At 39.5% G+C, this 13,768-nt stretch overlaps 1 protein-coding gene across 19 annotated transcripts in view; it reads right to left on the bottom strand.

Annotated features, from left to right (window-relative positions):
* Window positions 1-13,768, bottom strand: part of PARD3 (par-3 family cell polarity regulator) — a 597,553-nt gene that overhangs the window by 260,147 nt on the left and 323,638 nt on the right. For all 19 annotated transcript variants that reach the window (XM_059892900.1, XM_010811174.3, XM_010811183.4 and 16 more), the window contains 2 exons: window positions 2,590-2,715; window positions 1,221-1,600 (listed from right to left, as the gene is read on the bottom strand). In XM_059892900.1, the coding sequence (XP_059748883.1) occupies window positions 1,221-1,600; window positions 2,590-2,715 (506 nt within the window). The remainder of the gene's footprint in view (window positions 1-1,220; window positions 1,601-2,589; window positions 2,716-13,768) is intronic.

Here is a 13,768-nt window from a genome sequence, read left to right as displayed (position 1 = left end):
TTGAGACACCCCAAGCAGAATTTTATGTTGTATACAACTCTATTTGTGCTCCTTGATATGCTTTTGCTTAAAAACCAAGTCCTGTCATTTACCTGATATTCCTGTATTAACAGGAGGAGACAGGTTTAAGCTGATATGATTCTGTATTTGCAAGGGGCTTCAAAACTGGAGTGAGACTGTCAATTCCTGATCAGGTCAACCAAGTATTTGGAGGTTAAAAAAGCCAGTCACCAGAAAGAAGGCTTTTGTGGTTCACATAAAGTCCAATGAAAGAGTATGATTTAGGAAGGAAATAGGAATCTCAGAGTTTACAGCACTGGAAATCCTACACCAGATGAAAAGAATTGAATGGTCTCAGTGTCAGGATAGGGAAAAGTTTCTAGTAAAAATCTGCCACCAATGGCCACGTGACCTGCAGCAATCACTCAACCTCTCTTGGGTTCCTTTCCAACTAACCGTGGGAGATGGTTGACCTCATAAAAGGAGAAACATTCTTTATAATGACACCATTTTGAGGGACATGATTTAAAAACACATAAAAATGCTCAGCTAGAAGGGATGATTAACGGCAGTGTCTGAGGGGACAGTGACAGGGAGTCAGAAAAGAGCCTAGCAGTTTGCTTGCTCTGAGTCGTGGAGAAGGCCAGGGCAGACACACGTCACCCAGCATGCAGGGTTTTCTCATCTGCAGGTGGAGATCCTTACAAAACACACTGATGTAAGGCATGGGTGAAGTATTAGCCAGGGCCACTCCGATTCTCCTTGGCACATTAAGAAAGGGAAGCAACAGGATATTCTAGAAGAGCAGGAGACAAGGGGCCAAAGGCCTCCAGCATTCCACCAGGAATCGCCCATAGCTCCAAAGGACTCAATCCCTTTCCTCTAGTTCTCTTGGACATCAAATGGGGCACTCAAAACAGTCAAAGCCTCCCTGTTGCTTTGGGCTTGATGGTAACATCCGGAATCCTATTTCCTTCGCTGTCAACAATTATACTGCAGTCATAACCACTACCTCTTTCCTAGAAACATCAGGTTTAAAGCCTTATCCTCTGAACTTGTAGATGTAAATTTTTATACAGCAAAGGGAATCTGAAAAGCATAAAAAAACACAACTTGAAATACTTTCTTTAAAAGTCATGTCAGTTGTAATAATGAGATAAGACTTAAGGTGCTTGGGGTTAGTTGACAGAAAGCTGACTTGACGGGAAGATCGGTTGTACCTTTCTTGAGCTGGATGTTAAGCTTCTTGCCAATTTTTTTGGTGTTGTAACCACTGCTGGGACTGAACACATGGTGTCCTGCCAGGGCCGGAGCGGCAGGCGGCTTTCCCGAGGGCTGCGCGCTCTGAGGTAGGAGTCGGGGGTGAGGGTCCGCGTGCTCGGGTGGGGGGTTCAGCCGGGACGCCCTGGGCAGAGCCTGCGGCCCTGCGCTGGTCACGCCCCTGTGATCCACATGCTGGCTGTCGGGGCTGAAGCGGCTCGAGTAGTAATTATTCCTCTCGCTTTGGGACAGTTGTTCGTACTGCTCTTTATTGGCTGCAGGAACCACATGGAACCAAATGATGGATGTCCGCATGGCTTGGCGAAACATATGTTGTGCTCTGGGTTTGAGGAAGAATGGAAAGTTAGCAAAAAAAGACTGGCAAATTCAATTAAGTATATGCATTAAGCAACAAGGATGGACAGACTTTGTTGAAACTAAAAACAACCCCAATATAAATTTTCATTCTCAAAAATGACAAAACTGTCTACAACTACAGTTGAAATGCTGGTTCCTGCACTGTCAATCATTCGGTTATACTGTAGCTTTAAGCATAAGAGGTATTATCATTTCAATATTAAGAGAAATTAAATATAACCTCTCTATAACATTATCCAATAGGACTTTTAAAAATCATTATTAAGTATTTCCTTGCAAGGAGACCAATCGAGTTTTTAAAGAAACATACTTAAAAATACACTTAGAAAACTATACAAAGTGACGATCTATTATTTATTGGAAAAATTAATCCAAGTCTCTACATGCAAAAAACCCGCAAGAATGCCAATACAGCTTCAGTGACCCAAGAGCAGTTGGTCGCAGTGCAACTCCAAGACCAGTACAAGAAGCTCCTCCGTTTCATCTGGATCCCTAGTCAGGTCTTAAACTGGGTCCTCATGATTCCTGCTCATTCTTGCCTTACTTGATAGGAACTGGAGAATTTGTAGCTTTTTAATTGAGTAAGGGCTTGAATCAAGATAAGGAAAATCTGCCTGCTTGTCATGTTATGTGTGACAAAGTTGGTAGTATGAGCTAAAAGTATAATAAAAACTAGCAACCTGGTGAATTTTCCAGAAGGTGAGGAAGTTGCCAAATTGTAAAGCCTAAACTGGGCCCATAACATCTGAAGAAGTGCCGTTAAAGACTATAGTCTAATGGTAGTGATTACCTGGAGTTTGATGAAATTTTTAAAAGCTAGAGAATGGCAGAAAATTCCCCTCTCCGGCAGGAAGGCAAAGACCACAGACACGTGGTCCGAGGCACTCCCATGGCCTGCACTCCGTCATGCCTGATGCAGAAAAGAGCAGCAATGAGGCAGCCCACACTTACTGTTCAAATCTTCTATTTCGAAGGTCGCCATCATTAATCCTGACAATGCAATCATTCTCATGAAAAAGGTTTTCTTGTTCAGCTTTACCACCTTTCTCCAATCGTTTTACTAATAACCCCAGGGTTCTGGAACATTAAGAATGCAAATCGTTACACGTGTAATATTGCCACTGTGCACAATACCCTACTGCTTTAATGTTGGTATTATATTTACAAAGACTGCCTAATAAAGGGGTGCATTAAATAGCTATTCAGACATTTTAAAATAACACCAACACAAAAATCATGATGGTATAAATGGTGCATAGAAAGGGATCTTTTCAATAAATATGAGCAATTGTTTCTGGAGTGTCAGAGTTATGCTTCTGAAATAAAGTGTACACTTCTCTCTATGCTTACAAATGCTCCCAACAGAGTGGGCCTAATGGTTTGGTGGCTGAGGCAGCGGGCAGAGTCAATGAGCATGGATTTGTGAGCAGTCTGGCAGTTTCCTGTTTCAAGCCAGCTGGTACAGTGCTGATGGCAACCCCAACTTTCCATGAAAGGAAAGGTAAGGAGGAGAAGCTAACCCGGGTGCATTGCACATTTGAGAAGGAGAATTGGGAAGATTTCAAAAATAGAAGAGTTTCCATTCCTGGCATCTGAATTTGATATTGCCTCATGTTCTGAATTTCAAAACTTGTTAGGTCTCCCAGAAGTACGTAATTTGTTGCCATTATTCCCTTCGGAAGAAAATAGGAAGCCAGGGACAAGTTCCAATCTTGGCAGTCACCATTCAGCTCTCAGTGTTAAGTCAAACTTCAAGTAGAAAGAAAAGCCTGAGTGAACTTTTAGAGACCAAGATGGAGGGGGGAAAAAGATTATTGCAAATGTACTTGGTCTGGAGCACCAACTCCTTGGCTGACAGGATGGACATTCTATACACCCCACAGAAATAGCAAACACTATATATGATTACAGCTTCATAAGTAACAGGAATCCTCACCTAGTCCTGATGCTCTGATTTACTTGACGGTTAGCATCTATTCTGTATCATGATCATGTTAAAATTTTTATGAATTTACTTTCAGTTTGTCCCCAGCTTAGATTTTCTTTCATAATCCTAATATTTAAAGACATAAAAAATACCCATATGGAAACTAGCATTTAGAATCCTGCATAAAGTTGAAGACACCAAATTTCCAATCACCTATCTGTATCTTCCCTCGGAATACAATCTGCAGTATGTACTGTCCAATAGAAAGATGCCCCAATATTGGAGACTGCATCCTGCTTTTAAACCTTTGAGGTAATTGTTGCTGTTGATCTCACTGCCCTGTCACTGTCACTTACACACACATCTTATCTCTATTGTCGCCCTGTCAGCTCCTGGAAAGTGGGGAACATGGGCCTGAGCTTGTAGTAAGGTCTTGACAAATGAAAACTGAATGAATGGGTGCTTAGGTTTATCTGAGGCAAACAAGTCTCCCAACAAGTTTTTGCAAAATAGAATAAATGAAATAAAACGCAGAATCAGATCCTCTTTTCATGATGGTATCATTTATACCAAATACAGGACTGAGCTGAAATGCATTGAGGTGAAGGCCCTTTTGTTTTTTGGGTGTTATTCTACAGTTTAACCCTGTTTCTTTAACGAATACTTACTGAGTCACTATTGATGTCATTCTAATTTTTACTATTAAATATAGTGAAGAGGCACAGTGTTTTACTATGGTTAAGTATACCTACTGCAAGAATTAAGAGGAGATGACATTTAAATTGCCTTTTGGTCATGTTAATAATTGGGGATTAACATCCACTAGTGGAAGAGTCTAAGAAACGTGGTGACTAGTGAGAAATACGGCGTGGGTCATTGTTAGTTACTTGCCATCATATATTGGAACTAAATCAATATAAAACTCCTCTAAGCTCAAAGGTAAGAAAAAGTACACTGACCCAGCAGCGTGAGAGGAGCTGTCAGAGTCCCTGCTTGGCAGGAAGTGATGTCTTACTATGCGTCACCAAAGTGCACAGTAAGTGTAAAGTGACCCCTAAAATGTAATCAGGCCCACAGTGTACCTTCCTAAGCTTTCCTGTGATTTGTCTGTGTCTATGCGCTTCCCAGGTGGCTCAGTGGTAAAGAATCCACCTGCCAATGCGGACACACAGGTTTGATCCCTGAGTTGGGAAGATCCCCTGGAGAAGGAAATGGCAACCCACTCCAATATTCTTGCCTGGGAAATCCCATGGACAGAGGAGACTGGCAGGATACAGTCCATGAGGCCGCAGAGTCAGATGGGAAAGAGTGACTGAGCGCGCACACACACATGGGCAACTGAACAAAGTGTTCTATCACATCATTAAGTTATACCCAAGTCTCTGTTGAGTGGGACAAAATAACAAGAGAAATCAAATTGAATCACAGTTATTGGTAATAGTGGAACCAGAAGAAGACATGAGGCCACTTTGCCATCCAAGCATCCACATGAGAGCACAGCAGAAAGAAAAGATGACTCAGCCACCCACAGGCAATCCTAACAGAACCACGACTTGGTATCACTTCTGCTGCTAAAAGCTGCCTCAAAGGACCAGCAACAGTTCTTTCAAGTTCATGTGTTCAGCCCCTGAGTAAAAGCATGCCCTACCAAGAGTCACTCCAGTTAATTAGTTTTTAATCACTGAGATCACGAGCAATTTCTCAATACAGTTACAACATTGCTGTGATCTCAAGTGTCTAAAAATTATTATGTTTTTATATATTCTGAAGTACTTTGTGTATTCTGAAATAGAATATTTTTAGGGAAATGGATAAAGTCAGACCAAGTTTAATGGAAATTACTTAGCAGGTAGCTAGTATGAGTCATTTGTTTAAATTTATAAATGTATCTCCAATAAAACCTTTCAGTATCTATAACAGTTTAAATAATCTAACTTGGAAATCTGTAATTTAATTCTACAAGTGGCATTAATATTCTTCAGATGAATAGGTCCATGGATTTATATTCATCTGGATAATCATTTTTCTTTTCTTAAATCTACTTTTCCCCCCATGGGAATCATTCCAGGATAATAATATACAGTAAAAAGGCCTGACATGCTTCATTCCTGACATGCTTCATTCATGGAATGGCTTGTCTTTCTATACAAGCCCTCTTATACAACCAAATGCTTGAGTAATCCTCACAAACAGTAAAAACGCTACAAGTCAAAAACAAGTATGCTATCATATTTACATGAAACATTGCCAAGGTTTATTAAATGAGTTTTTAGAATCCAATATTATTAAAGTAGTCGCAGAAACCTCAGAATCCTCTTTCACAGCACTAGAGACTAGAGAGCTGATGGGGTGGTTGAGGGTGGGGGGGTAGAGGAGCAGAAAGGGAAAAATTTCACCCTGAGTGACACAGCAAGTGATCAGGGAAACAACAGAACAGACTGAATTAAGGAGATGTCAGTAGCCTGCTGATTTCCAAGTACTTGACCACACTATTAGAATCATTCTCTTCAAAAGAATGGATTAATTGAAAAGGAAAATGGTACAATCTGCAAAATTATCCTATTTGCTTCACTAGGTGAAAATGATTACAAAAGGAATGGGAATGAACCGAACGATCAAAAAACTTCACAAGAAAATTGAACTGATAACATGACAGCCAAACAGAATGAAGAGGACCCTCTGAAGGGAAATCAATGGGAAGTAATAACAGAGATTTTCATCTTCCTGGAAAGTTGTGTTTGCCAGCAGAGACGTCTCCACCCCTCCTGCCCCCACTGCCCACGAAAAGGCAGTTCAGACAGTATTTATAATTAGAAACAAATTTTAGGAGTCTGTTTTGCAAATTCAACCAGCAACTAAGAATTCCCTCTAAAGGAATAAAGAAGCGAGTGCCGACGCTGTTGTGATTCCCTTAACACTCTTATTAGAGAGAATAATTAAAGGTCGTGAAGGTCAGAGCGTTTTGGCATGACTCTATGCCAGAGTAGAGTGGTTTTCCTTCTTGGCAGTCAGTACCAGAATTCCTTATTAGGGCAACCACTTTTCATCAGAAGAAACCACTTTGCGAAAGATACAAGAGCGAGGAGACGGAGAAGAGGAGTCAGGCAGTGGGGAGGGGGGTCGCCTGGGGAAAGGACCAGGGGCGAAGCACCAGCCTGACTGGGCTGGAGGGTGCAGGAGGACAGAGCGGTGCTGGAAGGTGCAGGAGGACAGAGCGGTGCTGGAGGGTGCAGGAGGACAGAGCGGGGCATTATCACACAGAGGGAGCTCAGCTCCGGTGACTGTGCTGGAGGGTGCAGGAGGACAGAGCGGGGCATTATCACACAGAGGGAGCTCAGCTCCGGTGACTGTGCTGGAAGGTGCAGGAGGACAGAGCGGTGCTGGAGGGTGCAGGAGGACAGAACGGGGCATTATCACACAGAGGGAGGTCAGCTCCGGGAAGCCACAGCACCAGGGCTCCCGGTTACATGGGGCAGCACCTCCTCACCTCCTGCATGAATTTAATGTGAACCCGACTTGGCAAGATGCTTTCTGGGCAAGTGGATTTCTCCTGGTAAACCGAAAACATCCCCCAAACTACCTCTCTTCCCTGGTCCCTCTATCTTATCAAAAATTTAGGGGAAAACACACTACATCCGCTATGTACAAATCCCACTTCTGAATGAATTTCCTACATTAAAAAATATGTAAATACACACATATTTCTTTGAAGTCTTTCACCATGGCTTTTGTACAATGTTTCTTATCCCCAAAAGGGGGCAAAGAAGGAGAATACAGCCCCAGAGAGCCAGCCGTGGAAAGGCAGCATCTCTGTACATGATTTTGGATGCATAATTAGAAATTTAACTGCTTAGATTATATTAAGGATTGCACCACTACAGTTTTACAAGGTTCATTAGCCTAATTATACACTTAATTAAAACAAACTCAGTCACACATGTTAACATTTTCAATCCTAAGTATAAATTACAGCCAATGATAAAACTGAAAATAAGTAACAAATGTTTTATTGACATCTAAATTGGCTGAGCAAGTCTGAGTTTTGCTTTGATAACGTAAACTCCCACAACTGCCACCCAGCTGTATGGAAATGATCATAATTCATCTTAATAAAAGCTGACACAGTGTAAACACCACAACTACAGCAAAAGCAGAGAAGGCATGAGCAGAACGAGCTCCCAGCAGCAGGACTCTCTCCCCTCACTGAGCCTGGGACACTGGGCTGGCAATGACCTACATTCAATCCCTCAGAACCACAGTAAGAACTCCAAGTTAATATAAATTTTTTTAACCTTTAGTGGATGAGATAAAGTGGACCAAAACATGGCAAAGTGAAAATAGAGAATTCCTTAAAATTAGGGCAGAAATTATAGGCATCATACTACTACCTTTAAAAAAGCAAGTTTTATCTAAATGTAAAATACAACTCTTCTCTCTAAAACAAATGCATTTAGTGTGTCCCCTTGATTTGAACAAAATGAATCTGCAGCTGAGAATGAACAACTGAAATCTTCCAGACAAAAGGATACAGATTCAGTAAATAAATTGTGTTTTTTGGGAAATGAATTGAAATAGAGTACTCAAAGTGCAAGAGGATATTTATTCTTTTAAAAGTGAATATTCAGCTTAAAAACTCTAAGGTGAACTGAAATATACAAGCCTCAAATAAAGCTCTTCTTAACACCTGAGCTGTTTCCATGAAATTCAAATTGGCTGTAATTCTTCTTAAAAAATACACCCAACTACCTAAATAAGTGTGTACTGAAATTCTCAAATTTATTATGTAACAGTAAATTTTCATCTCATATTCATAATAGAAGAGATCATTTTGAGATCATATTCCACTATTATATAGTCTCATTAGCACTTGCCTAGACAACAAGAGCCAAAGAATTGATGCTTTTGACCTGTGGTGTTGGGGAAGTCTCTTGAGAGTCCCTTGGACTGCAAGGAGATCCAACCAGTCTATCCTAAAAGAGATCAGTCCTGGGTGTTCATTGGAAGGACTGATGCTGAAGCTGAAACTCCAATACTTTGGCCACCTCATGCGAAGAGTTGACTCACTGGAAAAGACTCTGATGCTGGGAGGGATTGAGGGCAGGAGGAGAAGGAAACGACAGAGATATGGTTGGATGGCATCACTGACTTGATGCACATGAGTTTGGGTAAACTCCAGGAGTTGGTGATGGACAGGGAGGCCTAGCGTGCTGCAGTTGATGGGGTCACAAAGAGTCAGACATGACTCAGCGACTGAACTGAACTGAGACAACCAGAACACACAGCATTTAAAGGTAATCTTAAAGCGCATCACAGGTAGATAAGTGGAAGGTGAAATGTCAACACCATTCTTATTATATTAGCTGCCACTGCCAAATACCTCACTAAAGGAATTTTACACGCATTTTGTAAGTTTCTGTATTTTCTTATTTAAACCATATAAAGTCACAGGAGTGTCCTAGCCTTCAGATATGAAGACTGAGGCTAAGTGAAGGAAACCTGCTCAGGCCGCACTTACTCGAAAGACAGAGCCAGGAACTGTCCCAACTATCTGTGGTCTCAAAAAAGGTGCATCAAAATGTGTCTCTTATCCTGGACTATTCCTAACAAGCCCTTGGCCAATAACATGAAGACTCAGCGTGTGGTTGAGGCCATCACTGTCTGCCACAAAGTGGGAAGACGGCACAGGTAACTGGGAATTCTGGAAAGAAGATGAGCTTTCTGATTTTCATGTCTTTTACAGCAAAAAGTAATATAATAAAGGTTCAGTGACCTAAGAGTTAAAACTAACACTATTTATAACTCATGTAAGTATTAGAGGAGTCAAGTTCATAGAATTTCACTGAATTATTAAGTAGATGAGTATTTTTCTTAAGACCTTCCAAATATGTCTACTAACTTTTATACAGACTAGTTAAAACTTAATAAACACTTGAGTTTTATTTGAGACAAAAATTATTCAATTATGTCCATTACAGAAAAGAAACAGAGAAGCAGGCGGCACTTTATTAAGAATAATATGCTTTAAAAAATAAAATAAAGAATAAAATTTAATTTAAAAAAGAATAATATGCTTTAGCCATATGTGTTTCCATAGGGGAAAAGATTAAGAATGTCTTCTATAAGTTAGACTGGAACCGAATAGAAGAATAATAGCTAATCTAAAAAATAATACAATGATATTTCTCGAAAACCTTCAACAATTTCTCTACTATTTACAGAATGAAGTCTCACAGGCCGTTCATAAAGTGCTTTCTAAGAGCCATTTCCAATACACTCTGTTTCGAATCATTATTTCTCAGCAAATCACACAGATTTGTATGGAACATCTTCCTTTCGTGTATCTTCTTCCTGGAAAGAAGATCTTTTCAGACATCACTAGCATTAAGTCGTATATTTTCTTTAAAGAACAGATCAAGATCCGCTGCTTCACGGCTCCACTTCCTCTAAATCCTCCCACACACATGCATCACGTTCTCTGGACACACAGTATAGACCTCTTTATATAGTACATATTTCTCAGTTAGACTTTAAGTCCCTTAAAACTACAAAATCTTATTATTTCAAAAGCCCAGCCCCTATTTCAGAATATACATTTTATCTTGCTTTCTAAATATTTAATATTACAACACAATCATATTCCTAAGTAATTGGAAAGGCTCGGCAAACCTCGTTAACATCAAACCAGGATACATCCTTATTGTTTTATTTCTAATGTACATCAGATATTTATTTTTACATGTATTTTATTTCAATAGCAATGCAGAGTTAGTAGGGATAGTCACAGTAAGCTTCGCTGAGCAATACTGTTGGGCTAGGTCCTAGAAATATAAAAAACTTTAACATGAAACATGGTTTTTCTGCCAAAGGAAATGACAATTACTTGGCAGAGCCTTCCTGAAAGTAGTAGCACTTGTGATTTAAATAAGGAGGTTATGTTTGACATTTAAATCAAGAGGAAATGAAATTATACGTGTGAAGTGAAAATTGATTTCAAGGTAGCGAAACTGTGAATAAAGAATTCTGGGTGGGGATCAGCTAATTTTATATTTTTGAGTAAAATACAGGATGATAACTATAGAAAAACAGAGCATCAAGGGATATTAACACAGTCTCTCCTGTGCAGCCATTTGTCTCCGTTTTTAATGCCCAAAGCAGTGGCTAGGGGAAGGGCAGCCACAAGCCAGTTGTCACAAGAACATTCAACCCACTCCAGAAAATGGCCTTTTTAAAATTGATCCAGCAGAATCTTTATTCAAAAAACTTCTTTAACTGCAGGCCAAAATAATACTGAATACATAAGTAGCTTTAAAAATTTCTCTAACATTGACTTCACTTTTTTTCCAATTTCCCTGAATTATGTTTGATATTTGAGATGTTTTGCATGGAGTTTCTTCTCTTTAGGATGTGTGATTCCCATTCTGTACTGTTCCTTAAAACTTTTTGACTTTGAAATTGAAATCAGAAAGCAATACTGACATGTATATGTCACTTTTAGAAAAATAAGTATTCAGTAAGTTGTTATTCAATTAATTACATTTCCAAAACTGAGAGGGGCCCAAGTATGACTGGAATTTTGCACAAAGGAACTTATTCTCAGAAATTTCAACTTACATCCCACAAATATGTATTCTTATATTCCCACTGGATAATATATGCAATTTCTTCACGAGTTCCACTTAATTTCCCCCTTTATGCTATATTGCATTGCTTAATTTGCCCTCACAGTCACCATGGAGCTGAGGTAGCTTCCTTCATAAGGTGTCATCTCAATTAAAATCACCTTCTACAACAAGCCAGCTTCAGTTACCTAATTCAGACAACCCCTCCTCTATCAACTCACAATGTCGGCATTTATCACATAATTATAATAGTGTGAGTTCCTGGCTATCACTCCATCTTGACTGCAAATCCCTGGAGAGAGACCATGTCCCATTCATCCTTGTTTCCCAACACCTAACACAGGAACCGTCACTCAGTAAATGCCTGGGAAGGTTTCTGACAGACTGGCAAGAATTTACTTGTCAGCATTTCTGAGAACAAGGGAGATGGGTGTGTCTGGCTCCTGAAGATTGGCGTCTAGGATTCTGGAGGAGCCCTCCCATTGTTCTCTGCATTTTCCGCCTCTCTCCAGAGAACCAGGAATGTCAAGACAAGGAGGAAGCTCAAAGACGCATTACAGGTGTTAGAGGGAAAGAATTCTGCTCTGTTTCCCAGTATGAAAACTGCTGATGCCTAGAAAGGGTTTATAAAGAATCTCATTGTCTTAATCTCTTTGTCCCTTGTACAAGAATGCTGTACAGGATTTTCTTCATTACATTGCCAAATCAACAGGGAGTAAAAATGACACCTTCTAGTTCTGCAAAGGGATCCTTGTCTAGTTGAATGAGTTCTGTATATCAAAATGAAATGCCATGGTAACCAGTAAAAATACCTTCCACTGAATTAATCTGCAGTAGATTAATTTTTCTATCTTACAGTTTTTTTGCTTTAGGCTTTTTACCTACCTATTTTATCCCAATATCCTTTCACGATGCAGTAGAAAATGTGTAATAAATGACAGAAAATAATATGTTTGAAATACTGGTTCAAAGCTGGTCCGTACACAATTAAGTCTCAGTTGTGATGAGTTATATCCCACAAGCAGTTAAAGGCACACTAGTATTGGGAAGCTATCATTCATGCATTTTACCCTCTTAGCTTATTTTTCTACTCATGAAATAAATGGAAAAGGGATTTAACTTTTGAGATCACTTAAAATTATAGTTTTTAAAGGAGATAAAGGCAAGGGCCATTTTGAAAACAACTGAGCTCATTTAAATGAAAGTTCTTTGACGAAAGTTTAATGTTTCTCTAGAGTTTTAAAAAAAGAAGAGAAGGGAAAAAAGTAAAAGTGGTCATAAGTCTGTGAATTTAACACCCCGCTGTCAATTCCAGGAGAATTTCACATCTTGCTAAATAATGCTCACTTTCAAGCCTCCTACTCCAACAGTGAAAGTGAAAGTGAAGTCACTCGGTCGTGTCCGATTCTTTTCGACCCCATAGACTGTAGCCTACCAGGCTCCTCCATCCATGGGATTTTCCAGGCAGGAATACTGGAGTGGGTTGCCATTTCCTTCTCCAGAGGATCTTCCCGACCCAGGGATCGAACCCGGGTCTCCCGCACTGTAGGCAGACGCTTTACGATCTGAGCCACCAGGGAAGCCTAAGGTAAATCAATGCATCAGCTTCCAGACCTTCCATAAAGCATGTGCTTTATCAGAAACATGAAGTCTGGACACAGCACGGTCAGGAACATATACTAGGAAGGTGGTACAATTGTTCAAACACTTTTTTAAAAAATTAAACAGATAATTCAGTCACATGCCTGTAATTGACATTCCAATGTCTCTTACAACATACTAGATGCTTATAATTCCTTGGCAAGAGTTGAAAGAATGTTCTATGTTCTCACTCACTGGCCTAAGGTGACTTTCCAGCTCCCTGTTTTCTTCTCCCAGCATAAAGGAAGTTTAAAAATAAATAGATAAAAAATAAATAAATAAATAGATAAAGGGATAACAATAAAAGAAAGAAGTTCAAACTAAAAAGCCAAATAGATCATAAATATGTTTCAGCTGGTAATAACTAGATGGATAAATAAGAGAGGATGAGATTAAACCTCAAAGGTTAATGCCTCTCCCCAAGCCCTAGGAGGAGGCAGTATTTCACGGATGATGAAAGACTCATCAAACATTTGATTAGTTGATGTGATTAGCTGCAAAATCAGTTCTTAGTATTTGAATATATATAAAACAAACAATAATTCTGTCATTGAAAACAAGCTGTAGGGTAAAAGAAACTCATGTAACATTTGACAATTTTAAGGATACATGTTTTATGAAGTAATGAAGTCATACTAACAAACAGTGCAAAACTGTGCCATTTGTGTGGGCAGATAGAACAGGAGACAGATCACATGGGAGGAAATAAATCTATAGCTTCTCTAACTTAAAAATTTTAGGAACACAATTATAAAAATCATATATAATTAAAGAACTAAACAAACATATAAACAAATTTTCAATGAATCATTTTCTATGTTATCCAGATAACTTATACTGGATACATGTTTTCCAGAAAAATGCCTGAAGAACTTCCTTACCTTTGCACATTCAGCTGGAGTTCTGGCAATAAAGCCTATCATCAATTTGCAGCGTAGTAAAA

The sequence above is a fragment of the Bos taurus genome, chromosome 13 (assembly GCF_002263795.3).
Source record: "Bos taurus isolate L1 Dominette 01449 registration number 42190680 breed Hereford chromosome 13, ARS-UCD2.0, whole genome shotgun sequence".
NCBI classification, from domain to species: Eukaryota; Metazoa; Chordata; class Mammalia; order Artiodactyla; family Bovidae; genus Bos; species Bos taurus.
This window is presented reverse-complemented; position numbering and strand designations above follow the sequence as displayed.